At 39.0% G+C, this 27303-nt stretch overlaps 1 protein-coding gene and 1 long non-coding RNA gene across 2 annotated transcripts in view; one reads left to right on the top strand and one right to left on the bottom strand.

The window, feature by feature from the left end:
* Window positions 1-715: 715 nt before the first annotated feature.
* LOC128810331 (uncharacterized) overlaps window positions 716-27303 on the bottom strand; it is a 66051-nt gene continuing 39463 nt past the window's right edge. Inside the window, exons 3-4 of the long non-coding RNA XR_008438014.1 lie at window positions 7748-7895; window positions 716-1787 (exon numbers count right to left, since the gene is read on the bottom strand). This is a non-coding gene — a long non-coding RNA (uncharacterized LOC128810331). The remainder of the gene's footprint in view (window positions 1788-7747; window positions 7896-27303) is intronic.
* CXCR4 (C-X-C motif chemokine receptor 4) lies at window positions 21904-25403 on the top strand. The gene is made up of 2 exons (XM_053983114.1): window positions 21904-22220; window positions 23811-25403. The coding sequence occupies exons 1-2, from the start codon at window positions 22182-22184 to the stop codon at window positions 24870-24872; spliced, it is 1101 nt and encodes a 366-aa protein (XP_053839089.1). The 5' UTR covers window positions 21904-22181; the 3' UTR covers window positions 24873-25403.

Raw genomic sequence — 27303 nt, 5'->3', positions numbered from 1 at the left:
TAACCTGGAATTGGAGATTTTAATTTGCATATTTTTTCAGGTATCTTTTGTTAACTCAGCTTATAAAGCAATTAGGAAGATCTTTTTTTCCCCTGTTCCCATCTTTCTTGTTTGTTAGATTTTATCTGGGCATTATTGTGATGATAAGCATCCTGTTCCTTTCTGAGGTTCATTTTGTGCTGTTTCTTTTTTTATCTATCTTCTAATGTGTGTTGCAAGATGAGAAAGAGCATTTTTTACAGCATCTAAAGATACAGCAATAGAATAATGTGGGAATAATAGGTTGCTCTTATTAAGTTACTTATACCATTGTCAAGTGGTTTAATGTGTACATTAGACAGGCAATATGAACAAATAACATCATCCTAGATAAAACTTTAAGCATTAATAATATCAAAATAATTGGCCAAGTTCTGAATTTGGAAAACCATCAAGCTCAGTAGTGTAATTACTGTTTTCAGCCCTGTTCTGATCTTGCATTTTATAAACACACATTTTTTTAAACTTAAACATGTTCCTTGTAAGGATGGTAACCCATCTGCTGAGGTTTCTATGCAGGTGGAATTCCCAGAAAGGACTTAGTAAGAGTTTCCAAGTGTCCCCACACTGTCAAAAGTAAATTAAGGGCATCTATGAAGTCTGCTAAAACAAGATTTTTATTGCAGTCATAATTTTTATGCTGTAAGCACAAAAATTAAGACAGGTAAATGTCTTTATTACAGGTCTTTGAAAAACAATCAAAGAGTAACATTTGGTAGATACAGACCTAAACTTGATTTGAATTGAGGACTTAAAAGCCTTAGAAAATCTGTCCTATTACTGTGCTCTGTAACATTTGGCTTCTTAATGTGTTCTTCTGTTGTAATGTTATTATGAGCTGGATTATTACCAATTGCTTGTGTGTGCAGCTTTGCCCCTGTGCACTGATTTGTATTTTTAATACAATAGCCCCCATTCACACACTAAAAGCATGTAGAGATTATAGAAGTTCTGTGCAGAGTGGTTCACAATCAGTAGGACCTCTATGCCTAAACTCTATTTAAACATTAGGTTTTTCATGATGCCCTCTCAAACCAACAGCAGGGACAAAAGAGATTACTTTCTTGAGAGTGGGCAACAGTCATCTACACACAAATAGGTCAAATTAGAAAAAATGGGAAGAGCCTTCTTTTAGGTTGATCCTGGCCAGACAGGGATTCTTGGAGATTATTCAGTGACTCAGTAAACTCACTAAACGTGACAAGATGCTAAACCACTAATGGTTTCTATTCTGACCTTTTCTACTCTTTATCTTTTTGTCTGTTTTTATCATGTAACCTCTTAGGGAAGGAAATATTGCCTTCTTTTATGTTGGGAAATTGCCCAGAACATTGCAGACACTACCCAAACAAGGAGTAACTATAATAATAACAAAAAGAGGAGGAGGAGAAGGAGGAGGCTTACTTGACCCCATACCAGCATTCCCCTAAAGACTCCTGTTAGACGTGATGGAATGGTAACCTGGCTTATTGCTTCAGCAAAATTGTCTGCAGTAAATTGCACCAATATAATTAATGCTATCAAAATTTACAACAGAAAGGGAGCATTGCTGTGCAATCAAGAGATAGCTGAACTTCGTTTTGAACAAGTCAGGTATGATAGTGAGTGTAGCTACCTGAGAATATACAAATCCATACGTGTTGTGCTGTCCTGAGACAGAGTTAAAGAGATCTAGTCAGTTCTGCTCCTGCCTTCATAACCTTCAGCATGGCCCTGGTAGATAACTCTGTGTGCCCTCATCTCACCATCTGTAAAACAGAGATAACAGTTTTCTGCATCAGAGCATTTGGATATCTACAAATAAAATGCTGCATTTTAATACTGTTCAATACTATTAACACACTCTTTCTCCACTGTATAAGGTCTCAAAGACAAACATTTCACTTTGATCTTCTTTCTGCAGCATGCCCTCTGCTAGTCCTCAACAACACATTTTAAGTAGTGTATGAAAAAAAGGCCAATGTAATGAAATTAACTATGCAAAGACCTCATTTTCCCTAGATTTGATGATGGAGATTCTCTACTGTCATAACATTTTTTAACCCTTATAATTTCACAAAGTGCTCGTACCAGATTCTGTTTGACCCTTATATTTCATGACATGTAGTCCCATTTATCTCCCATTTATGAAATACAGCACAAGCATGACACTTCAATTTTATAAACTTGCAGCGCTACACAAGGAACGCTGCCTTCCTGTGTCATTAATACCAACATCATGATTCAGACCCACGGCCTCTAAGTCTTTCTTTTAGGTTAATTTATTGCAGCAGTAAACCAATTTCTTTGCTTCCTTCTACTATTTTATGTAACAGTGTAAAAATTTGAAAAGCATATCAAAACTTCAGCTATCCTTAAAATTCTGCTAATATTTCTATGGTCTCACATATGTGATTTTGCCACCGGCCTTGTGACTACTGGTGGGGCACCCCACTAGGATTTGTTTCATTTTGTTGATCCTTATGGGTATTTGGTATACCAGATAGTAAAATAATCATTTGTATAGTTGTCATAATCTGTCTCCTTAATTAAGAGTCATCTCTCTCTGCGTTGCATAGAAAATCTGGACTATAAAAGAACACTGGAAAAAGTTTCTACTGGAAAAAGAAGCTGCAGGTAGGTATAAATATAAATATAAATATAAATTTAGATATCAAGAGAGAATATGTGATAAATATTATAAAAATTTATAAATATAAATTTAGATACCAGGAGAGAATATGTGTTAAATAACCAATTCCTATTGAAAAAAATGCCCTAAAATAGCAAGCAGATTCAAAGGTATCTTTGACCAGGGCTGTATTTGCAGCTCTGTTACTGCTGCTCCCTCCTGCTACTGTTCAGCCTCCTGCTATCCACAGGACTTTTCTTGGTGCACAGGACTGCTCTTCATAGCTCCATACTTTGCTGTGGTTTTAGTTTAAGTCCTGGGAAAAAGAGATCTCACTCCACATGACTGTTTCTCCCACCACCCAGCTTTCAGTTTCATTTCATTTCATTTCATTCTGGACAGTATTAGCAACAAAATATTTAAAATTCTTATTAACTGATTGAAAGTTCCTATTTGTATTTGATAGCTTTCTCACTGAAAAATACTTCATATACAGTATTACTAATATTAACTATTCTAAATGCCCAAATGCAGAAAATTTGAGAATTACTTTCTCACATCAGATCCAAATGACTCAAAATTTCTCCGGCTGGTGCTGGTTCAGACTATGATATGCATGGATTTGAACTTTTGAAATATCACTTGTTGTTGCAAATTGTGATCTTATAAGACAAGACTAGTAGCATTAATAATAAATGCAATTCTGATGGTTTTAGTTAAGGAAATATAGCTGAATCCAAAATTACTCACTTTGTATTGAGCATGTTTGGTAGCAATTTTGTCTTACTAAAGCTATCATAAGGGGCTTAAAGCATTGATTTTAAAAATTTAAGAAATCAGTGGGGTTTTAGGCCCCGAGACTTTTAAAATAGAAGGCTTGATTTAGTGAAAGTTAGTTAATGACTGCAAAAAATATCTTACAAAAAATATTAGAAATAAAATTTTAAAATGCAAATTAAGAGCTGCAAGCAGGTTTAAAACCTAAATTATTCTGTGGCACTGCAAAACCTGTGTTAAAGGTTATCTATACACACAATACAATGCAAATACAAATAATGCATTTCTGCTAAGACAAAGCTATTCCAAAGATACAAGTGTAAAAGCACATTTCCTTAAAGCACAATTAATGCATAGAAGACTCTGCATCTTTATGTTGCTTTCATGTTTAAGGCAATTGAGACAGCCAAACTGAATATATTTGCATCAAAAATATGTTTGAAATAATTAAAAATTTGTAAACCCAAGCATTCAAAATGATAGAAAATTGAAGAAATCTAGAAAATAAAGATGGCTCGTCATGCTGGATTTGTTTCTAATCCCATCTATTGTGCTACAATTCCTATCCATAAAAAAATTTAAATCTATAATTTATGGAAACATCTATAACCTTAAGGTCATCACACAGAAATGCCATTATGTGGAACCTTGTAAAAATGTTGCCAGCAGTGCCTCTGCTGTACTCCATAGCTGGCATTTCAGCCAGCCTTCTGCAGCTCAGAGTCACAGTAACAAGATTTTGAAGTTTAAATCTCTTTAAAGGAGAAAAGCTGCTTTTTCATCCCTTTCTTCAAGCGTACAATATAATTGGCAAAGTATCAGGAATAATAAGACAACTGGTTGACACAAACCCCAGGAGGAACAGAGCAGCTTTTGTTCTGAGCTCTCATCAAATTCTTGGAAATCTTGCAATAGGAAATGTTGTTGGAATGTAGGTTCTTATTCAGAGTTCTGACATGTTAGGCCTGCAAGATCTGAAATCTCTTACCTGCTTCCATAATTATTGGACACCTTTCTTTGTGCTGCCTGCAGCTCAAACAGCTTTACACTTAAGTATTTAAAATTTTCTTGATACAAAAGAAAGACATTTCCTTCTTTATTAATGCATCATTATTTGAGAGAAAAAAAAAAAGTTTTGCATTGGTTGTGCACTTTACTGTGCAAGTAGTCTCACCAAATCTGTTTTTAAGTGTGCATGGACATGTAATTCAAGCTCTCTAAAACTGAGTTACTTCCTTCTAATCAATGTAGTCACTTAGAGGAGGGCACCACTCCATAAAAATTACTTGAACTGCTGTGTTTTTGTCCATACTGCCTCCACTTATGTATGATGTTAGGATTTCTGGGGAAGTATCTCATAGATGATAAGTAGACTGAGCTGGATGTGTTCCCATAAGGAAGCAGTTTGTTTTTTACTAGATGCCTCTTCTGCCTTGGAAAAACAGAGGTAAAAAAAAAAATTAAAAAAAAGGAAGCAGATTTCTGAAGAGAAAATATTATTATAACAAAGATTTCTCTGACAGAAAACTGATTGTACTATATTTGTTTCTACTACTGTTCAAGAGGGGGAAAAAGTCATTAATATAAATTACACCAAGAAAAATTCAGCTCAAGGAATAAGTCCAAATCAGTTTCCACTTACAGCTGAAACCAAACACAGAAAAGCCTTGAGGTAAGGAGCAGAAAAAGTGCCAGTGTGCAGGAAGTTTCAGATCAATTGATGTCACCAATTGCCTTTTGGTTATGTCAATGAACAGAAGATGCTCACCATGAACCACAGAAACCAGAATGCCATTTGTGACAGGTTGATGGCATTTTCTCCTCTCATGTGACACCATGCTTTATTTTTAGGTGGGTCCGCAATTAAGGGAAGGGAAGTAGAACCTGATCACTACAGCTTTCTCTCCCTTTCAAATTTCTACTCTCAAAAATATGACAGACCTCCTTTTAGCAACACAATGAAATTTTGCTAAAGATCAGAAATATTGTCAATATGTTTTAAAAATCCAATGTATTGCCTATGGTCTTGTAAGATGATGCCATTTTTTTTTTCCATTTTAACTTTGCTCTCTCATATTCAGTTTGAGTTACAACCCCTTAAGTTAGAAACCTAAGAACTGAGCCATCCCTCCTGAGTGGTTATGTACTGTAGCCTTGGTTGTGGAGTGTTCAGAAAATGGTTCTGATGAAGTAATGAAAAGATGCTTATAAATTATAATTTGTCAGGTTCTTACAGACCTCTGCGAGATACAAACATGGCAACATCACAAACAAAAGAAAACTTCAGTGGGTCCAGTTCAATACAAAAATTGGCAACAGAGATGTATTTAGTAATTACTGGGTGTTCAGAATGTGTGTAGCTCCTTCTGCTTTCAGAATGAAGTTCAGGAGGGGATTTTTGAGGGTGGAGGGCTGAGGGAGAGGAACAAGGGGAGCTGCAGTTGAGTAGTCAGTGGCAGTGACCATTGCTTTACAAAGAAATCATGCCAACTGTAGCAAAAGGAAAAGGAAAATTACTCAAAAACTCGATTTCACTTCTTTGTTTTCATTCTCTTCGCCCACTCTTGTACCTTCAACATTAATTCACTGATTTCAGCTTTCTAGTTATTTTAGAAGCACTACAATGATGCCAACTGGTGTAACCAAGAGCTTTCAGTTAAACACAGAGAGAGGAACATTGTATAACTAAAAGTCAGTTAAACAGTTCCCCAAATTAATTGGTGCTGTGTAGCCCAAGGCTATAAAAAGTCTTGACTGGGCCAGCAAAGTTTCAAGCCTGCATCCTGCCTATCATCCTGCCGCAGGGAGCCTTTGTATAGGGCTCATTGTTGCACAAAGCAGCTCCTTCAGCAAAGCAATCACTGCAGGAATTTAAGCCTTATTTGACGGGGTTATCAGAAGTCGTTGTTTTGATGTTGCTTAATTTTCAAGGTTTAAGAGAAGAGATGCTAATCGAGGGTCCAGTTCGTTGAACTGTATTCTGAATTCATTGCTTTTCATGTTAGCTCTGCTCTATTTGTTGGTCCTCGTTTTTTAATTAATTTATATTTTTGAGGAAATACCCATGTTTCTTTTTCATGAGAAACCTCAGAATGTTTCTCTAATCAGCTGATAGACAACTCCCTTTGCAGACAGCCATAGATGTGCACTATTAACTCTGAAGTCATTCAGTTTGGATGTATATTACAAAAGAGGGAATTTCTGCCTAAACCACAGATTTATTTGCCTCCTGGCTTGATAACTTATTCCAGGCAAACATTTTTTCTAACCTCAAATACAGACATTTCTATTTGGATTGCAGAGATAAAACCATAATAGAAGTAAAATGTGAGGTTTGTCCTAGTCAGTAAAACCTTTTCTACCTTGATCAGAAAAAGAACTGCTCTTCATCAATTCTTTGGAAATTTACTATAGATATTCATAGACTAATGGCTGAGAAGTCCAATTTTCTGTGTCTGCAGGTATAATCAGTGTTTAGAAGGATATTTCACTAAACCTTCAAACCAGTGCAAACCACTGGAAGTCCATCATCATCTGCATGTTCAGTCCTCTCCATTCCTCTCATTGGGACATTCAGTTAGGTTAAATTATTTGTTATCCACATCCAAGCCCTCCTTCAGTGTCGTTTAAATGAGGGACCATTTCATGCTGTGTGATCTCAACTTCCCTTGATGACAGCTCTATCCTACTGGAACTATGAAACTGTCAACATCAAGAGCAAAATTTAGGTGTGCAGAGACAAAAATGCCTCAGCATCTATCCCACAAACTCTTTCAATAGAGGTCAGCAACCTCATCATCTATGGGGAAAACTGCAAAGCTCAATATTTCCATCAAACAGCCCAAAATATGGCTAAAAGTTTGTTGCTGGCTGCAAGTACAAGGAAAATACTTTGTAGATCTTGCAGTTTCAGAAAATGAGTAGAATAGTACCATGACAGACATAGAATAAGACAACAGATCACCTTGATTGAGCAGAGGTGAAAGGTGTGCATGGTCAGCCTTTGGGGAGTAATGCCTTGTAGTAAACTGAGGTGCTATAAGGTGATTTTGTGACTGTGACAGGCAGGCCACACCTGTAGTGTTAGGCACAGCATTGCCACAATCAAGGTAAGGTAATCTGAGGCCACCTTCACCAACAGATCAAACCCAAATTTGGTTGGTTTTTTGGTTGCTTTTGGGTTTTCTTCCTCCTAAAAAACCCAACAGCCTAACTAACAAAAGAAACACTAACTTATCATGCATGTTTCCTAACTCAGCCAACATGCTGAGATCATCTAGCATTCAAGGTTTTCTTGGAGTCCAGTACACAATGTGTTACCTTCTTTTCACAAAGCATTAAGCTGCTGCAGTGGCAGGGAAATGGTTTGCCTGGAGTCATCCAGCACATGAAAAGTAGAGCCATTATCAAAACCCTGAAGCCTCAACTGACAAGTTCCATGTGGCAAGGACTGGAGTGTAGCTTCTCCCTAGGTAAATTAAAATGTTGTGGTTTATGTCAATAGAAATATGGGAATTTCTACACCGCATTAGGCCCTAGCAGATATTACCTTCATTTGTCAGTGGCCAGCAGGAGAAAATGCAACCATCCCCCCACACCCAGCTGATAAATGTTTTGCTTTTTGCCCTCATGCCAGCCATTATATTTTCCATGGATCTTTCAAAATGCATTTTCACATTAGTGGTTAGAAGATCTAATGGCTTGCCCCACTAATGTCAGTCTTGATCCTAGCAATATAATCCCACAATTTCCCTTGTACAGGCTCCAATTCCACAACGAACCAACTTAGGGAACTAAAATGCACAAGATTAACCCTACCAGGGAAAGAAAATTGAATAGTCATCTATCCTTTTTCTGCCTGAAACTCATTACTGTGGGACCAGGTATTACAGATTGGAACAGCTCTGGATATATACAATATTCCAACAAGCATCTCCTTTCTGGAATCCCTGTCCACTTTCAGGTTCAGCAATCTGAGAATCACAGCAGTGCTCCCAACACACCAGGGCAGTGACCTCCCTCTGCCACTGGCTCTCAGGCACCCCAGCTGTGTGACTTCCTCAGCCAAAGAGCAATAGGTCACATCTATATTAAGTTCATTGACTGTCCCCTTATTTTAGTCTTGTAAAATTAGAAGACAATAAGCTCCTCCTCTGTTTTCTCTAGGCCATTCATTATTTTATAATTTGCCCCCCTGTTATTCATGTTTGTTCAGAACCAACAGTGTCAGCTTTTTTTGCCAAGGCCCCTGCCCTGAAGAGTCTCATTACTCATTCCTGGGTACCTCCTCTGACAGGCACAACCAAAGAAATATTTTAGTGATTTCAAAATGCACTGCATTTACTCACAGCTTTGTCATTCATTTTCATAAATGCAAATCTGCCCTGCAGGAATTTGATTCTGTATTACTTTCCTGTTTATGGGTTAATTTAATTATATGTAAAGTCGATACAAAATGGAACTATTCTTAGGAAATAATATTTTACATCCATTCTTTACTGACATAAATTACAGTACCAAGTAAACTGGAAAAGAAAATCTAACCCAGAAAAATACAAGCATATTAATTAAAACACACTGTCTGTCCCTTACTAAATTATACATTTCTAAATCTTTTAGAGGCATGCCTTTTCAAACAACTCAGGGGATTTGCAGTTGCCTACCCAGCTTTTCATTTCTAGGTCACTTGTTAAATCTACCCCAGGTCAGCTCTGACTGAAAATTATTACTGTCTGGCAGCTGTTTTGTAGTCTACATAAAATGAATTAGTGGTTTCATTCCACTTCCTAATGGACAAGTGGCCCCATCTTACTCTTCGACCTGAGTGACACTCCATTGACTACTGCAAGGAAAGAACTAAATAAACTCTTTTTATTCTGTAGGTAGGTCCTCATGGTTAGCAAAGAAACTGGTGGGACTCTCGGACCTATTATAGTACTACTCTACAAAAGATAAAGCCTTCCATTTATGGAAATCCTGCAATCAGAGAAGATAAAATGCTATTTTGTAAGTTGTTGTGGTGATTATTTTGGTCCTTTGTCATGTGGTTCAGAGGGGAATATGCTACAAGTTACAGTTAAAAGGATACTTGTCCCCCCCACACCGTTGCACAGGGCAAAGGGCAGAGAATGTGTGTACATGTTCTTCCATATCAAGCAAGAAATCACAGGAATAACTCACAAAGGTTTCCTACTTAATAGTAGTAGAAAGAAAATTGCTATTTGTTAGATATAAAAATAGATTTTAAATGTTTGAATAATACATGGTTGACAAACAGATGAAGAGATTTGCTATTTAACAGCAAGAGATGGAAATGATAACGTCATCCATATTTGACTTCTACTGGTTGTACTCTCCTGGCACTAGGAATAGGACAGGTTTACTTGTCTTGAAAACTGCCAATATTACACTTTCACACACATTGTATTCCTTTTTTTTTTAGAGTAGACACAAATACAAAGGTACCAACATGTATTATTAAAGAACTTTGTGTGTGCCTATTTGTATTTAAAGTATTTCTCTCAGAAATAAAGTGTAAGTAAGTCCATTATTTTCTCTAGTTTCTCTTGTCTTTTTTCTCTGGATGATAAATAAGTCTGTGTGATTCTAGTACTATCCCTGTCTGTACTGAGCTAGGACAAATTTCCCCTAAGGTCCCCATTTTTGTCTCCATTTTCATTTGTCATTCTGCTCAGCCTGCAGCAAATTCAAACAGACCTGCACCTTGACTGAGAGATCTTCACCTCTTTTCATGCACCAGGATAAGGTTGCTTTTCTATGGTTTTTTGACAACTGAAAATAAAAAAGAGGGACTATCAACTTCATCTGTCACCATCTTTTCATGTTCTTGTCCCTCAGTGACCCTACTGCCTCTGTTCCTATTTATTTGCTTCTTCTGAACTTATTCTTCATCTTTCCTCTTTGCTGTCCTCACTCTCTTCACTGTTTAACCTGAAGCAGCCCTCATTCCACAATAAAAACCTGTTGCCATCAAGGTGATTTCTCCACCTTGGGAACAACATCAGGACCCAGGCTGTGCCTGGCTCCATACTCCTTTCCCAGCTGACCACATCACCATTGTGAAAAGCCAATGCAGAAGTCAGTCTGGCTCCCAGGGAGATTGCACCTCTGGTACCAGCACTTGCAAGTAAGTGATTGAGCTGATATTCCTCCTTCTCTTAATTCATTGATGATATTTGGTGTTGGACAAGCCCTTCTGGGATGAGTGTACATGTATTACATTGTATATATTTCTTTTCACGTGTTTCAAGTAATCTTTTCACGTGTTTTCCTTTTATGTCTTACCATGAAGTTTACTGTCATTTAGTTTTTATTCTGTGGTCCCTATTCACAAGTTATCTCTCTGAGATGGAATTTACCTGGATGGGAAGTGGTTTCCATGTCATTAATATTACAAAGAATCACAGGCAGACTTGCCAGTGTTTTGTTACCCAGAACTAAGAGCCTTTTCAGGGACTTTACATTAAAGACTGGGCATGAGGCCAGTTAAACACTCACTGCCATTTCTTGTCCATCTGTCCCTGACTGGGGTGTAAGAAGCTGCACAAGTTTTTCTTTGCATTCAAGTGGATATTATCTAGAAGTGGAGACAAGCTGTTGCTCTATTACTTCTATTTCATTGTGTACATCCAATTTATAAGAATGAGCATTGAATGAGCATTCAAATTCTACAGAGTATTTTAAATTTAAAGATACATTCTGGTAGCATCCAAGCTACAATAATTAACAAAACCAACTTTACAATGATTTGTGATTGTGGTTGTACTTCCTAATATTAACATAATGCACACAAAGTATTTGCTGTTTAGAGTGCAGTCTTTCCCTTAGTGGGGTACTAATTTAAAAATCAAAGTCTAAGAACACAATTAAACTTTGCTTTTACCATGCCAGGCACTGGCCTCCTCCTGACCCCAAGATTCTGGCTCTGCATGTTTACATTTTGCTTTTACTTGCCTTTTCTTCCCTTTGATTTCTACCTCTCCTAGAGGAAACCACCTTCCACTGGCAGTAAGACAGATGATGGAAAGGCTCTTGTGTCTCTTTGTTTGTAAGATTTGAATTGTTTGAGTTTGACTTTTATTCAAAGACTAACATTTGCCTTTCTGGAATCTTCTCTACCATAGCAGTTCTCACACAATCAGTCAGAAACCACTGAATCGAGGATTCTGATTGAGTTCTTGTGATAAGCAGCAGTACAGAACATTACTGATTTTACCCTAAGATACATGTTTGCAAGGTACAAATACACTTGACACAAGCAGTTGTTATTGTATTGGTCAACAGAGATTTGTTCACCAACTCTGGCATAGCCTAGACACTAAAATCTGACATGTGTGGATGAAAGTTGCTTCTCCCTTAGAACAAGATCAGGATTTTAGGAGCTATTGAGTACTACTTTGTCTTTAGGGGCCAGAAGGGTACTTCCTCAGCAGCTCTTTGTATCACATGTAAAACTGACCTTGCTACCCGAATAGCTCCTGAGACCCAGAAAAAAGACGCACAAAGTTTTGAATTTAACAAAAATTCATAGTATAAAAATTACACAAAATTACTCTATTCTGTATCATCAGGTATGTGATATTTTAAGTTTCACAGACATTTTAGCTATCAAAGGAACAGAATTTCAGATCAGAACTTAGGATAATGGGACTGAATCTAGGGTCAACAATCCCAACAAATCTGTCAAAACAGGCAATTGGTTAAAATCCCCTTTTATGGGGAAGCTGTTCCTAAAGCTAATTCCTCTGACAGTTAACAACTTGTTCATGCTTTTACAGCGTGTATTCACCACGGTATTGCATCCAGTCATCTGTGTGCCAATACTGGTCCCAGTATTTCTTTTCTTTTCCAGATGTCTACTATCTTGCTTCATTGTCCCTTTCAACATCCCTTTTGTGAACCGATGAAAAGAAACTCTTTCAGCCTGTTCTTGTAGGAGCAGCTCTCCAATCACCCTTCTCTGCACCTATTCCATTTGAATTCATTTTTCTTGTTAAGAATTGTAAAAAATATTTCAGAAGACACCTTTTCAGTGCTCTGTTTGGCAGCAACAGCACTTTCTCCCCTCAGTACTTCTTTCTCCCTTCAGTGTACCCTACTTGTTGCATTCAATGAGCAATGCAGCTTTCCCAGATGTACAGGAGAAATTCAGACTCATCCTGCAACTGGCCCTTCTCTTTGTGTGTTCCCACTTCTGCCAGGTCTGAGGATATTCCAATTTCAGCAGTGGCACCTCATTTTCCACTAGCAGTGAATTTCAGGAGTTAACTACTTTTTGTTCCAAGGCTAACTCAAAACAGAGTAACCATTGTTCCACCCATGAACCTTGAAGAGTTGGTCTGGTTGCCTTCCAGCAGCCTACTGGTTCCCTTCAGTGTCATCACTGTTATTTGCCTTTATAAATGTCTTCCTTCATATTAGATACATTGTATTAATTCTCAGAGTCTATCTCCATGAATTGTCAGCACTTAAAGAGCATCCCATGAAATGCTTTACTAAGGTCCAGACAAGTGGAACCTACTGTATTTCATTTGCCTAGAGAAGTAATTATCAATAAAAGCTATTAAGTAGCCCTACTACAATATACCTTTATAAACTCAACCTTCTCTTTGCTCTGTTTTCAATTTATTTCCACGTTTTTAAATATTCTTCCCACCAGAGGTTGTTCTAAAACTTTGCACTCCAGTAAGACAACTAAAGCAATTGCAACCATGTTATTCTTTTCAGATGTAGGCTGTGCATTTGCAGTGAGTAGTCACATAACTTTGTCCTGGTTTTGACAGATTTGTTTAAAACTAACCATTTCAAGGCTTAACACAGTCCTTTCAGAATTCGATGGAGCTGATAGGGTTCTTCTTGAGAAGATCTCATCTTCTTTGCTTCCACATCCAGCAGAGTGGTTTCCATTTCCATATACTCATTCATTCTCATTCATATTGGGAATCTCTGCCTTTGCCCACCTATTCAACATCTCCAATGTTTTCAAAAGGTGAGAAAAATCTAGAATTAGTTTCTCCTCTCAGCTGGATTACAGCACTCCTACCACCCTCAGATCCTTTGTAGGTCTATATCAAAGCAGCAAAGGAGGATTGACAGGCTACATCATAAGTATTCTACTTTTCATTAAAATGCATTTAGAAATCTTTCTATGACTGACTTGTAAGACACATACTGAAAACAGATCAAGTCTTTCTTAATTCCTAGGTGCATGTTGACAAGTTCCAGAAATTTAACAGTCTCTTTCCAGATGCAGTAAAATGTTAGATATTTTGCATTGAATATGATCCTTAAGTGGTTTCTGAGTGATTTTCAGTTTTAAACCACACAGCAATCAAACCTTCCCAAAAGATATAATTTTGGTGAAATAAAGTGTTATCAAGCAACTTTGCTTTAACATCTTCTTTGCTTAGAAAAGAAGAGGGAATAAAAAACAGAGCTTTCAAACCACAGAGAAACCGTTGAAAACTTAAAACCACAATGCCTAAGAACAGACTGAGCCTATGATTACCTAACTCAAAATGTGGTTTAAAATGGGCATCCTACCAAGTTTTTCACAGAAAACCAGGGGAAAATGGAGTATAAATATCCATGGTTACAGTGACCCCTGCTTGGTACTTGAGATCTTTCTAGAAAGAGCCAGGTAGAAACATTTGTCAGGGTCCTCGGAAGAAGCAAGGCTTCTTCCTGTTTTTATATGTTAAAAAAAAAAAAAAAAAAAGATCGAATATATTTCAGTACAGACTGTCCTGAACACAGACTGTAACCTAAGAGTATTTTTAGAATTCCCCTCTTGTATGTTTTTCACAGTATTCACTCACTACCAAAAAATAACCTCAGAAATATAGAATCATTGCTTTAAATAATGGCAAACTCCTAGAATAGCAAATTAATCTATAAATTGATTATTTAGGGCTAAAATGTTTCTTCCCATGTTCAGTTGTACTGTGCTCATGAATGAAGGAACAGGATTGTAGACTACAGTTTTAAATGGAAAAGGTTTGAAGTGTAAATTAAGCTAAATTGGAACCATCATTTTAAAGTATTGGAGTTCCTACACTCCCCAGTTCTTGTGTTCAGGTGTAGCTTGGGGATGATGAAAAACCTAAACACGTTTGTTTGGATGGTGCTTTCCCTTTCTTCTCCACTGACACTCACCTGTTCTCTGTTTATATGCAGGTTTGGGGAAGATGGTTTTTTCTATGTAGCCTGATGCATAACTAGGCATATTGAAGCGTGAACAACTGTGCACACATGACCAAATACATGCATCACAACCCAGCTTCTAGATGCTTCTGTGATGTGTGCAATAGTCAGGTGAGACAGTGGAAAAAGAACTGATCTGAGTTCAGATAGAGACTTCTCCTCTCCTTGGCAGGGAGGAACAGAGCTATTTCACCTTAAGGTCCATGTACAAGCCAAATGCAGTTCTCCTTGTGCAAAAGGAAAAGCCAGGAAAAGATTTTTTAATGCCCTTTATTTTCTAGGGTGCTCATCTTCTATTCTTCATGCTCCTTAAGGATTCTGCCTCAAGTCCTCCTGTAGAGGTGAGGGCCCCACAGTTCCTCATAGTTCCTCATTTTGTTGCTGAATTCCCAAATCCCTATGGATCTGACCTGGATCAGGCACTAGCATGCTGCCACTTTTCTGTAGAATCATCCAGAGTACACACCATGACGTTTGTACACTCGTTGTTCCAGCCATTATGGAAATCATGTAGATGATGCCTGGTTCAGCAAAAAGTTTGTCTAAAATTGCCTGTTCCACTCCATAAAAATTAATCTAAACCAGCAAGATGAAAGTTTAGCAAGTTCAGTTGTGAGAGATAAGGTCTTTGAGTCATGTGACTCTTTATGTGGTAAGAGATATCCTGAAAATTGGATTTACCTCCCCATTAAACCAGAAAAAGAGGTTCAACATGCCAATAATTTCTTCAAGCAGTTCTCTTCCTTTCAAAAGGTTGGTCACCTAATGATTGAGGAGAAATCCTACTATGTGATTTTAGTGATTATCTACAAAGTTTAGGCCTCAAATCCTACCTCCTAAATTTTCAGACCAGCAAGAGCAAATATCACTATTCATGATAAATCAGCTCAAAATAAGGAGTGTGTAATATCCTGCTCATTTCACTGGCAATTAACGAACAGAGAAAGGAATGTACCTACCATAAATATTCCTGCAGCTCTCCATCTACATCCTTCTATTTGGCTATAAATAAATGGATAGAACAGGCTGTATATGGGTATTTCGCCAAGTACTGTATATAGAGAGTTTGGCAGCAGGACCAAAAATTTGTCATCATCTAATGGAGATTTTTTTATTGTTTTAGAAATGTTTGGTCATGTTTCAACAGACAACCCAGTTACTGAGCTACTGCTAATATTACCTAAGGAGGAAGGACTGACTCAAAAACATAAGCTCAGTCTCACTCTTGCACATGTCTCAATTGCACATGACAAACCTGGTTTCTAATACTAAGAAAAAAAATTGTTTGGAATTTTGGAGTTCTAAAGTGAATTTTCAGGGAAACAGTGGGAGGAGAGATCCAAAAGAAAGAAACTATGGGAATGCTCATTACTAAATTTGGGCAACCTTCCTACTTGCTGAACCAGGAGAAATCCTGGATTCCAAAACAAGCATCTGAGCTGACATTCAGCACCCACATGTACAGACTTTACTTCAAAGCTGATGCAATAAAACTAAAACATTTGTGAGCTTCAGATGCCAAACTGAGCTAAACAGGAAGAGTGGTTGCTCCTGCTCTGCTTTCAGTGCCACTTTGTAGACAAGTGGGCAAATGAGGTAAGTAAATTATTTCAAGTTCAGAAGCTAACAATGTGTGGAAAATATATGCCTACTATGGCATCCAAAGAAAAGAAGTAGAAGAAATGTGTGAAAATGATGAAGAAAACATGACACATGCTACCATACTTTACTACATCCCAAGCACACAATTCCACAGACACCATTCCAACAAAAGATTGATCAAAAACTGTCAGGGGGGAAACTCAACACCAAAATGCCATTTCCACTGTGTAGAGCAAATGGGTTTAATGTAATTAAACATAAAGGGATTTGTTTTGATGCAGATAACTCTGGGCACTGCTAGTAGCAGAGGCATGAGGACATGGTCTGATGGAGGCATTTTCAATCATAGAATAATTCAGGTTGGAAGGAGCCTGTGGATTCCAAGCCAGAGCAGGTTGCTCAGGGCCCTGTTCAGTTTATTAGGTTCCAAGTAGCTGAATCCTGTTTTCACAGGCAGGAGCAGCAATGGCCAGTCTCAGATCCAACTGTGTTTCTGAAGCTATCTACAAGAAATCATGACATTTGGCAAATATTCATGTACTCATGAATTGCTGGACATGTTTTCTAATTTATAGATATGCTCTTAAAATATAGTATTCTCTTAGCACAGATCCCCAGAAACAAATCCTGTCCTTAGTAATCCAAACTGACCTGGAGCAAGTTTCTAATGGAATTTTACAGCAGAAAAGAACATTATAAGAAACATATCTCACAGCTAAACAGAAATCTATCTAAATGCTCTGAAAGCCAAAATAGTGCCTGGTTATAGGAAAGAAACTACTTATATATAATTAGGGAGGCTTTACTTTGTTTTCATAATTTTGATCTGACCACAGTTGTGGGAAAAACTGCCTCCAGAAAACATGTCTCCAGAAGTGTTCTGCTATAGAATCATCAAAGATAAACCCTTCAGCTCCAGTGATATGCAAATGATGACATGTTTTTTAAAAGGATTAACAAAGTTGTTCAAAGCATCTTTTTAGTCTACTCTGCTTCCAAACAAACAATAAACTGTCCGAATGCAGTGAGATCTGCTAACCCATAAACACAGCCAAATGGAGGAAGATCAGAACCTTAATGAGTTTGGTCCCCTTTGAATTCTAGCTGATCAGTGTCACCAATAATTTCAACAGGCTCTAAATTAAGCACTTTCTGTCTTCAAAGTGCCTTGCAAACATCAACCAATTAATCCCTACAAGTCTCCTCTGAGGTAGGTAAGTAGGTATTGTTATCCCCATTTTACAGTTGGCTGAACACAGTCAGAGGGTTAAGTGATTTGCTGCAGGCCACAGATGGAGGTGGGATTAAAACACAGGAATTACTATGATTCTTTTTAGAGGATAGCACTTCTTCCTTTCTTCTGCTGACTTTTCTGTGCTGACTTTAGACATATTGGCCTTGTGGCAATACTTAAAGGAAACAATATAAATTGTCCTTGTTAAAAGCTAGGAAACAGAGAAAACTGGGGTTTGTGCTGATAACAATTTGTTGCCTGATACTGATGTTAAGGGGTTTTGTATAATTTTGTTCTGATATTCAAGTATCATTCCTTTCATACAAGGACTTTTTTCTGTGGCCATGTAACATGCTACTAATTGAAAGATATGTCCTGCTCCTTCACAGGTTTTATTTAGTCTTTGTGCTTTCAAGTTAGTAAGTGTAGGTGGCACCCTGCCCATAAATGGGGCACTTTCCTTCCAGGATCAGGGTAACAGTTGGTAGGCTTTTTCCACTGCAGCCCAGGCAGGAAGAAATGGAGAAAGGGAGCTTTGAGAACCAAGAGCAAAGAAAGCCATTAACTGAAACCCAACCCCAGCAAACCGCTTGTAACCATTCTAACAGGCGTAAGATTGATACCTTTCCCACTTCAACAGAAAGATCAGATGGAAAAGGGAGAGTATATCCTTTTCCTCTCTATGTATACAACTTCAGGCCACTTGAAGACCCATTTGTCATTAAGTCAATCCAGTGTACTGTAATAAACCTCTGAGTTTTATCAGGAAACTGCTTTTCATCTAGCGGCAAATCCACAGCATCGGTTCCCTGGAATAATTTTAGAGTAGAAAAATCCACTACTCAAAGTTGATGTCTTGCAACTCTTGAGCACATTTTCTGTTAATTTTTCAGATGACACTCTACTGTCAGAAGCCTTCCAGTACAGGAATTGACATGCACAGAGAAAATCGGGGAATATTTGAAATATATTCACTTCCTACTACATAATACAGTTATTTCAGCCATATTGCTGGTTATGTGTTTTTGTGATATAGTCTTCTATGTGTCCTGAAAGTATAGTTCCATTAATGCTACAAAAATAACAAACAATTTACTAATACGCCACTGTAATACATGGCAATCATGTAATAATACATGCAAACATGGAATAATCATATATTCCATAATCCAAGGATCATACCTCCTTTGTATTAGGTGTTGCCCACAGGAAATGGTCCATCAAAGTTTTATTAGCTAAAAGTTTACTCTGTTAAAGGCATTTGTGAAGACTTCAGATTAAGTAAATAATTTAACATAGGGTCATGGTTAAATAAAATGCAATTTATTTTTCTACTTCTGTGGATGCTGAATCAAAAGAGTCTTTTTACCATTAGAAATGTTTGTTAGTAACTACTTTGCTCTTACATGACCATCACTCATGTCTCTTTTTAGAAGAAAATAGTTAATGATCAACAACCTGAGGAATTGTACTCTTACTCTAACAGTGTAACCCATGTAGGATTTTGACTCTTAGAAGGTGTGCTTTTAGTAATAAAAACATGTATTACATGGGTTAGGAAGGATCTGATTTTCACAGTAATTCTGTGACCAGGAAAACATGTAATGCAAAACATAAGCTTGGAAATTGCTATTTGCTAGCTCTGTCTCAAGAAGATTTGTAGCTGACTCAGAATTACATGCTCTGCAGAAACAGCTCCCCTCTTTTATCACTTTGGAAATCATTAACTTGCCCTGGATGGTCCTCTGTGCAACAAAGGAAGTTTTCACATGGATTTTCTGATAGGGGAAACAAAAGAGATCATAGATAACAAAGCAGCAGTGTGAATGACAGTTTTAGAGGACCTTCATCCAAACAAGCCTCAGTGACATCTCATCAGATCGGTATCATCCCCAAATTTCCTTTCACTCAGCACAACCATGCTTCAGGGCTAATGCAGTGAACCATTCCTCAGCTCTGAATTTCTTAGGCTATCTATGAACACAAATAACTGAGTGATTGTCCCATATCTCACTAATTAACATAATCCATTTCTACATCATATATTTTGCTGCTACAGGTCTGTCTGTACAGTAAAATGGAGCTGTGGGAACATTTGTCTGCTTGGGCTGTAACTACACTCACAGTTCTGTGCATCCCTCCCCACATGTCAATGCACTCCATGCTATCCACCCCAATGAGGGCAACTCTCAAACTTGTCAAACAGCTTTAGACCTCACATACTTATACTATGTTATATTATAATATAATTACGTATCTTTTGCTCATCTGCAGCCATTGCCACAACTCACCTGCACTATGAACATATTTTAATGTCCCGCACTGCACACTTAGAGAAGGAGCAATGTTTAATCATCTATGCCCCTCCAAGATGAGAATAGTTCTCCAACAAACACATCTGCCACCCATATGAATTTCTGGAAAGGTAGGAACCAATTTTTCCTTAAAGCTCACCTCCCCTGTGAGCAGTTCTGTGTCCTGATAAATTTTTTAGAATCTGTTCAATATGTGTATTTCTGAAAATCTGGTACAGAGGTTTGCGTTCAACAGGCTGGAGAGCCTTTCCAGCACCATATCCCTGCTGAAAACTGCATGGCAATTGATGGTGCTATGACCTGGCATCCCCTGTAACTGAAAGAGTGAAAGATGATTATTTAGACATGATCCTACTCATTTGTATACAAAAATCCCTCATCTGCTCATTTATCTGCCTGGTCATCTAATGTTGTGCTGCACATTCTGTGATGACTTGGGGAATGTGTTTTCCTATTTGTGCGTCTAAAAAGTAGTGAATGTATCACGGAGTTTATGGAAAATAAGGAATTAATAGCAAGAATTACAATTTTGTCACATTTGTTCTTAAAGAAGATTTATGGTATCATAAGCTTAGGGTTAGTATCTAATTATGGAGACTCAGGAGAAGATAGTTTATTTCTATAGAATTCTAGCCTGGGTATCCCTCAGATTTTTCTGGATATAAACACAAAGTAGATGCTGAATTTTCTGAAGACTGGCAATTCCTGAATTATAATCAATTACAGTTTGCTTTTAATGCAACTTGTATGTGATATTCCATACTTGCTAGCAAAATATGAATTACTATCAAATTACAGTGCAGTGAAAGTACACAGTCACATTATAGGTCATACCTTACATACCATATTTTAAAAGATAAACATTATTTGGTTATTAATCATAACCAAATTGGTTATTAATCATAACCAAATTCATACTCACTGTAGGGTGTGAGAAAGAGCTCTAGAGCTGTTAGAGGACGAGTAAGATAGTAACTCTTGTCAAATACTTGAAGATAATATTTGCATTTGAAACTGGTGTTTTAACTAACTCAGAGCATGTAAACTGATCATAGGGGCATTTCAGAACAAAACTTTGGGTAGTTGTATAATAAATAATAAAACCGGGGTAATTTGAGAACATTGTTATTACATAAAGAATATTCTCTCCCTTCTTCTTTCCACTACAAAAATCAAGTGTAAGGAGTAAATCTATATAACTCATTCTATATGAATGAATTATTCCCAATACAGTTACTCACTATAAGTTTTTGTTTTGACTTGTGAAATTGAGGGGGGGACATACACATGACACACTGTGCTAATCAAAACCTTTTCTGCAAATTAATTTGCCTGCATTAATATTAATAGTACTGAGACCCCAGAGATAACTGTAGAGGAAATCAGTTATTCTGTTTTGTTTGTCTCTATATTTGGGTTGATTTTCTCTTGCAAACATATCCTATGATTGCTATGTATATTCTGCATATATAATTTCAGGGTTTGGGGGTTTATTTGTTGTGGGGTTTCGGTTTTTTGGGTTTTTTTTGGGTTTTGTGTACGTAGGGGGTGTTGAGTTTGGTTTGGTTTGGTTTGGTGGGGGGTTTTTTGTGTGTATGTGTGGGGGGTTGTTCTTGGTTTTTTGGTTGGTTGGTTGGTTGGTTGGTTGGTTGGTTGGTTTTTCAGGGTTTTGTTTTATTGTTGGGCTTTTTTTAATATCATCCAGCTACATGAAACGATCATCATCTGACTTCTCACCCAAAGCCACAGGTGCCAGAGGAGTTCAGAGGGCAACCTGCAGCCCACTCACGTTGCAGCCCCTGAAAAGTTTGTAGAACCTCTCATCCCTCAGTAGGGACCAGCCCTTGCTTCCTGCCTTTCCACAGCAGGGGGGAGGAGACAACTTTTAGGACAGAGTTGACAGTATTTTGAATGGTATACAGGACCCCTGCTCTTCCTCCTCCACACGACTCCAGGACCAGTGACTTCATTCGGAGCCCGCCTGGGGTACCCATGGCAACCCAGGGCTCTACAACACACTTCAAAGAATGTTCTTGAGGGGAAATTCAAAAGCCCGCTTGTATGAACACATCAATCAGAAGGGGGCAAATGCCCCCGTGAGGAGCGTGGCCCCCGCGGGCGCGCCGGGCAAGTGCAATTCCCATGCCCGGGGCGGCAGACAAAGAGCGGCCCGAGGCGCCCGCCCGGAGCCCGAGAGCGCGGAGACATTGCCGGGGTGGAGCCAGACGCGGCTGCCCCGGGGGCGGGGGGGCAGCCCGGGACTTTATAAAGAGGCGCGTCCCGCCAGAAGAGGCGAGCGTGTTTGGAGCAGCGGCGAGTGCTGTCACTGCGACGGGCGCGGCTGCGGCAGAGCAACAGCCTGAGAGCGCGGAGCCGTCCGATGGCTCTGAGCATGGACAGCAGCCTCGACAGCCTGGACGTAAGTGCCGGGAGCGCGGCCGGCTGCCCATGTGCGCGCTGTTTGCAAACAAAGGTGCCCTCGGCGGAGGCTGCGGGCGGCGGGGGTCGGGACAGCGGAGGGGTCTGCGGGGCGCGAACGGGCAGGGCTCCCCTCTGAGCCCCGGCCCCTGCTGTCGCTGTCTGCAGCGCTTCGGACCTTGGCACAGCTGCAGCCACTGCAAATTCCAGCTGCAGGACTCCGCTCCTTCTCTGGGGCTCTGCTGCTCGGCCGTCAGTTCAAGTGACATGTGGTACCTTTGTGGACTGAAAAACGCCGGCAGAGCAATTAGCGCTGCGGGAATGATGAGAGGGGAAGAGGCGAGGAAGTTTGGAGCGGTCTGACTCCAGGGAATGGCATCCCTTTGCCCCGGTGCGCGCCCAGACCTCGGGCTGCCGGCGGGACTGGGAGCGGCGGCAGCGCCCGGCCGTCCCGCCCGCTCCCCGAGCGAAACGAGGCGGCATCCCACTCTTCCGGGGGCAGCTCCTCTGCCTCGGTTTGGAGAGCAGTTAGGAGCAAAAGGGAGATCTCTGCCAAGTTCCAACTTTAGGGCCGCAATTAATGCCCGCGTGGAGCCGGTGCCTCCGCGTGTGAAGCGCTGCGGGTCTCTCGGGCGCGCCCTGCGCGGAGCTCGGGGGTCCTTGAGACACAGGGCATGACAACAAAAAATCTGAAAACCTGAGGAATAGCCAGATGGCACTCTCCCGCCAGCTTTGCTTTTAGCGCCGTGGCCAAAACCGTTGGTGGTTTCCTGACGCGCTTTCATGCCCTCACCAAATTTCGCTTCCTTTTTCCACCGCTATGCTCACTCGGTTCGTCTCGCTGCAGTCCCGCGCCGGCCGCGCTCACCCCCGGCCCCGCAACCGCAGAGGGTGGGGAACAAAGGGAGGGAACGTGGCCCATCGTGATGACCCTTCACGGGCTTTGAGTTCCCCTGATTAAGGTCACCTCTCTCTTTCTCTCTTTCTTTCTTTATGGGCTTTGGGGTTTTTTTCCTTTGCCTGAGTGTGTGGAGCTGTCAGTTGCTTCTCAGCAGGGAATTCTTGCTATTATTTATCCTTTATTACATCAGCCGAGGGTACCTTCTCTATTTCTCCTTGACCCCATCCTCTTAATGAGAAGGGACTTTGTAGCAGCAGCATTTCTAAGTAATTTTTTTATAGCCTTCTATTGTAGAAGTAAAATGTGATAGGTCATGCTCTGTGTGCACAGACCTCTCACATCTGGCACTTTCTGGGTTCTCCCATTTGTAGTGTCTATCTGATAAGAGCACTGAAGTGTCCAGAACCAACGATATTTCTGGGAGTAGCCATTATCTTTCTTTCCTCCTTCATGCCCTGCCCTTAGCAAGATCTTACTCCTCAGAGAAAGACAAAGGAAGTTTTTAAACTTATTTGCTGTGTATTTTATGTATGTATATGTAAACATTGTATTTTCCCATCTGGTTTTCAAAATGTTTGCCCATTTGTGACAGTGGAAACTGTTCAAGCAAGTCTTCACATATGGTCATATAGAATAAGTTTTTGCAGAGAAGGTAATATCTAATTTAATTTTCTTCCTTTTTTTTTTTAGCTGTCATCTGGGTTATTAATTGAACTTTCTGAAAATGGCACAGATGAGATTGGTTCGGGTGACTATGGAGACTACAAAGAGCCATGCTTTCAACATGAGAATGCCGATTTTAACCGGATCTTCTTGCCAACAATCTACTCCATCATCTTCCTAACTGGAATAATTGGCAATGGATTGGTTATTATTGTTATGGGCTACCAGAAGAAACAAAGAAGCATGACTGATAAATACAGACTGCACCTCTCTGTGGCTGACCTCCTTTTTGTCATCACCTTGCCATTCTGGTCTGTGGATGCAGCCATAAGCTGGTACTTTGGGAATGTTCTGTGCAAGGCAGTTCATGTCATTTACACAGTCAACCTCTATAGCAGTGTCTTGATTTTGGCCTTCATAAGTTTAGATCGTTACCTGGCAATAGTCCACGCCACCAACAGCCAGCGCCCCCGAAAGCTGTTGGCTGAGAAGGTGGTGTATGTAGGCGTGTGGCTGCCAGCTTTGCTTCTGACAGTGCCCGATCTAATCTTCGCCAGTACCAGTGAAGTAGAAGGAAAGTATCTCTGTGATCGCATGTACCCTCATGAAAACTGGCTGATCTCCTTCAGATTCCAGCATATCTTGGTAGGACTTGTCTTGCCTGGTCTAATAATTCTGACTTGCTACTGTATTATCATATCCAAGCTGTCACACTCCAAAGGCCACCAGAAGCGCAAAGCCTTGAAGACCACAGTTATCCTCATCCTTGCCTTCTTTGCCTGCTGGCTGCCATATTATATTGGCATCAGCATTGACACCTTCATCTTGCTGGGAGTCATCAGACACCACTGCAGCTTGGAGACCATAGTGCACAAATGGATCTCCATTACAGAAGCCCTGGCATTCTTCCACTGCTGCCTGAATCCAATTCTGTATGCCTTCTTGGGTGCCAAGTTCAAAACATCAGCTCAAAATGCCTTGACATCAGTTAGCAGAGGATCAAGCCTCAAAATTCTTTCAAAAGGCAAGCGTGCAGGACATTCTTCTGTTTCCACAGAGTCGGAGTCTTCGAGTTTCCATTCCAGCTAACGCTGCTCCTTGCCATCATTTTATAAAGAGACACTTTAAAGCTGCGCAAGATTTCAGACAAATAAGACTGACGATAATGTACAGATTTATTTACAGCTGGAATTTTATATTGTTTCTTTTAGTCTCTGTGAAGTTTAATTGACTTATTTATATAAAAAAACCTTTCGTATTGATGACAAACTGTCTAGGCAGGTCCTGTGGACAAGTGGTTGGTTCACAAAAGTTTTAGTGACTGTATGTATAGATATATGAACTAAACACTTTGGATTGTAGAAAAGTGACTGTTAAAAGTTTAGAAAATATTTCTCTGTTGTTTATATGTAAATGTTTTGGTGTTGCTGTTATTCTTAAAAGTTTGCCTGAATATTTTTACCTTACTACAAGATGTTTGGTTTACAATAGCTTAGCTCTGCTGTAGAAATGGCACTTATAACCAAAGCCTCCTCTGTTACATGCTAGGGTTTTTCCCTCCATTCTCAGTAATTGATGGTTTGCAAAATTTTTTTGTTCAAGGTAAAATAAAAGTATATGAAAAAAAAATATTTGAGTGGTATTTTAATTTCTGGTTGAATTTTTCTCAGTGATTTTATTTACAATTCTAATACACAATAATGTCTTAGAAAATCCTGTGAAAAGCAGGAAAATTAATTTCAGTATGTACTGATTATTCAGTTGACACTTCTGAGTTCCATGTCATATGTTTTTTTCACTGGAATACAATTGCTCCAGTTAACATTATGTTTAAAATTACTTAAACTGTCCCTTAGAGAACTTTTTGAGGCAAAATATCTACAAATGAAAACAATTGTGTTTAAGCAATTGCTAAAGTTTACAGCCTCAGGAGTCAAACTCAGATTACTACAAGTGCCTAACCTTTATGCCATGTGTACAAAGTCAATCCTACATTTCTTCTGCCTTTGCTGTGGTTGTAAATTTAGTTTCACAAGTTAATACTAATCAAATGTAGCTCAATCAAAGCCATTTCTGTCTACAAATAAAGTTATTCTAATAAAGTGCATCTGCTCTGAGGGAGGTAAGTGGTTTTCCTCTATGGAACTTTCCCTATCCTGTCTACATCCAGATTTTCTTAAAGCAATATTAAAATCTTCACATTCCTTTTAAAAACACAGAATGTGTGCCAATTCTTGAAAATATTTTTAGTAGGAATCAGCCAGACTATAGGACTACTAATAATTAGTGCTGTAATCTTAATTATCTAGTTAGTCATGTCTTCACATTAGTATAGTGCATTCAGAAGTAATGGACACCCAAGAGAACAGAGCCATTGAGAGTTCTTGTACTTACATTAACAAAACAAACAAAACTGTTACTTACGTGTAAAAACATAAAAAACCACTTAAAAGTTAAAAAAAAATTAAAAAAATTAGTATCTATTATTCAGACAGAACTGAAACAGGCAACATAGATAATTGCAGGGGTATAACCAAATTTTTCACAGGCACAGCACCCTAGTGATTTTGTGGAGCCAGTACCACTATGATAAACTATACATTAAACTCCATATTTCATATTAGATATTTTCATAAATACATGACCTTTCTGTTTTCAGCTTCTCTCCAGTGAGGAGGCTGCAACCTTGGCTGCATCCTGCACTCCTTCCCTTGCAATGACAGTAGTAATCATCTGATTCTGTGTTGCTGATTCAGTGCTGAACAAGCACAAAACCTGGCAGAAAATAAGTAATTTTCCAGCAATTTAGTGAATTGAATGCGTTCTATGAGGAATCCAACAAGTACTACAAAAGTGCAAGATTTTGTAACCTGGAGCCAGGCAAAGGGAGAGAAAAGTGAGATAAAATGAAAAGGACACTGACTTCCTCCCCCACTTTTAGCAACTAAACTTTTAGATCAGTTAACCCTAATGTGTGTTTTCACTCAACATAAATTAACAGCAGAAAAAATGCATTCTCAAGAAACAAAAGGTCTCACTTTGATCAAGTTGTTCCTCCTAAACAGGGCTGAGAAATGAGGAAAACATGGTATAGGAGCAGAACTCCTTAAATGGTTTATTTTTGTTGCTCGTTTGTGTGTTTTCTTAATTTATGAGGGTTTCCCTGTGAAGAATTTGCTGTTCTAAATTATTCTGATTTTCACCCCAGCCCAATCAATCACTGTGATTTAATTGCACTTATAAAATACTTACAGGCTATCAACACACTGCTGCTTATTTGTTGAGGAAATGTTTAGAGCCCCCAGCATTAACTTAGATTATTCCCATTATGCTTCAGTCAACCAACTGCTACCTCAAGCAGAGTTAACAGGAAAGAGGGTGCAAGAGAGAATAAAATCAGCAGTCATGTTACTGCCAAAGATCACTAAAAGGACACTAAACAAACAACAGAAAGAATTTGTGTAGAAAATTAATTAGTAAAATTTAAAAAAAACTTAAACCCATGCCCCAGAGGGATGAT

Source organism: Vidua macroura, chromosome 7 (assembly GCF_024509145.1).
Source record: "Vidua macroura isolate BioBank_ID:100142 chromosome 7, ASM2450914v1, whole genome shotgun sequence".
Classification (NCBI taxonomy): Eukaryota; Metazoa; Chordata; class Aves; order Passeriformes; family Viduidae; genus Vidua; species Vidua macroura.
Note: the sequence above shows the minus strand (reverse complement) of the source record. Positions and strands in the feature narration are given on the sequence as shown.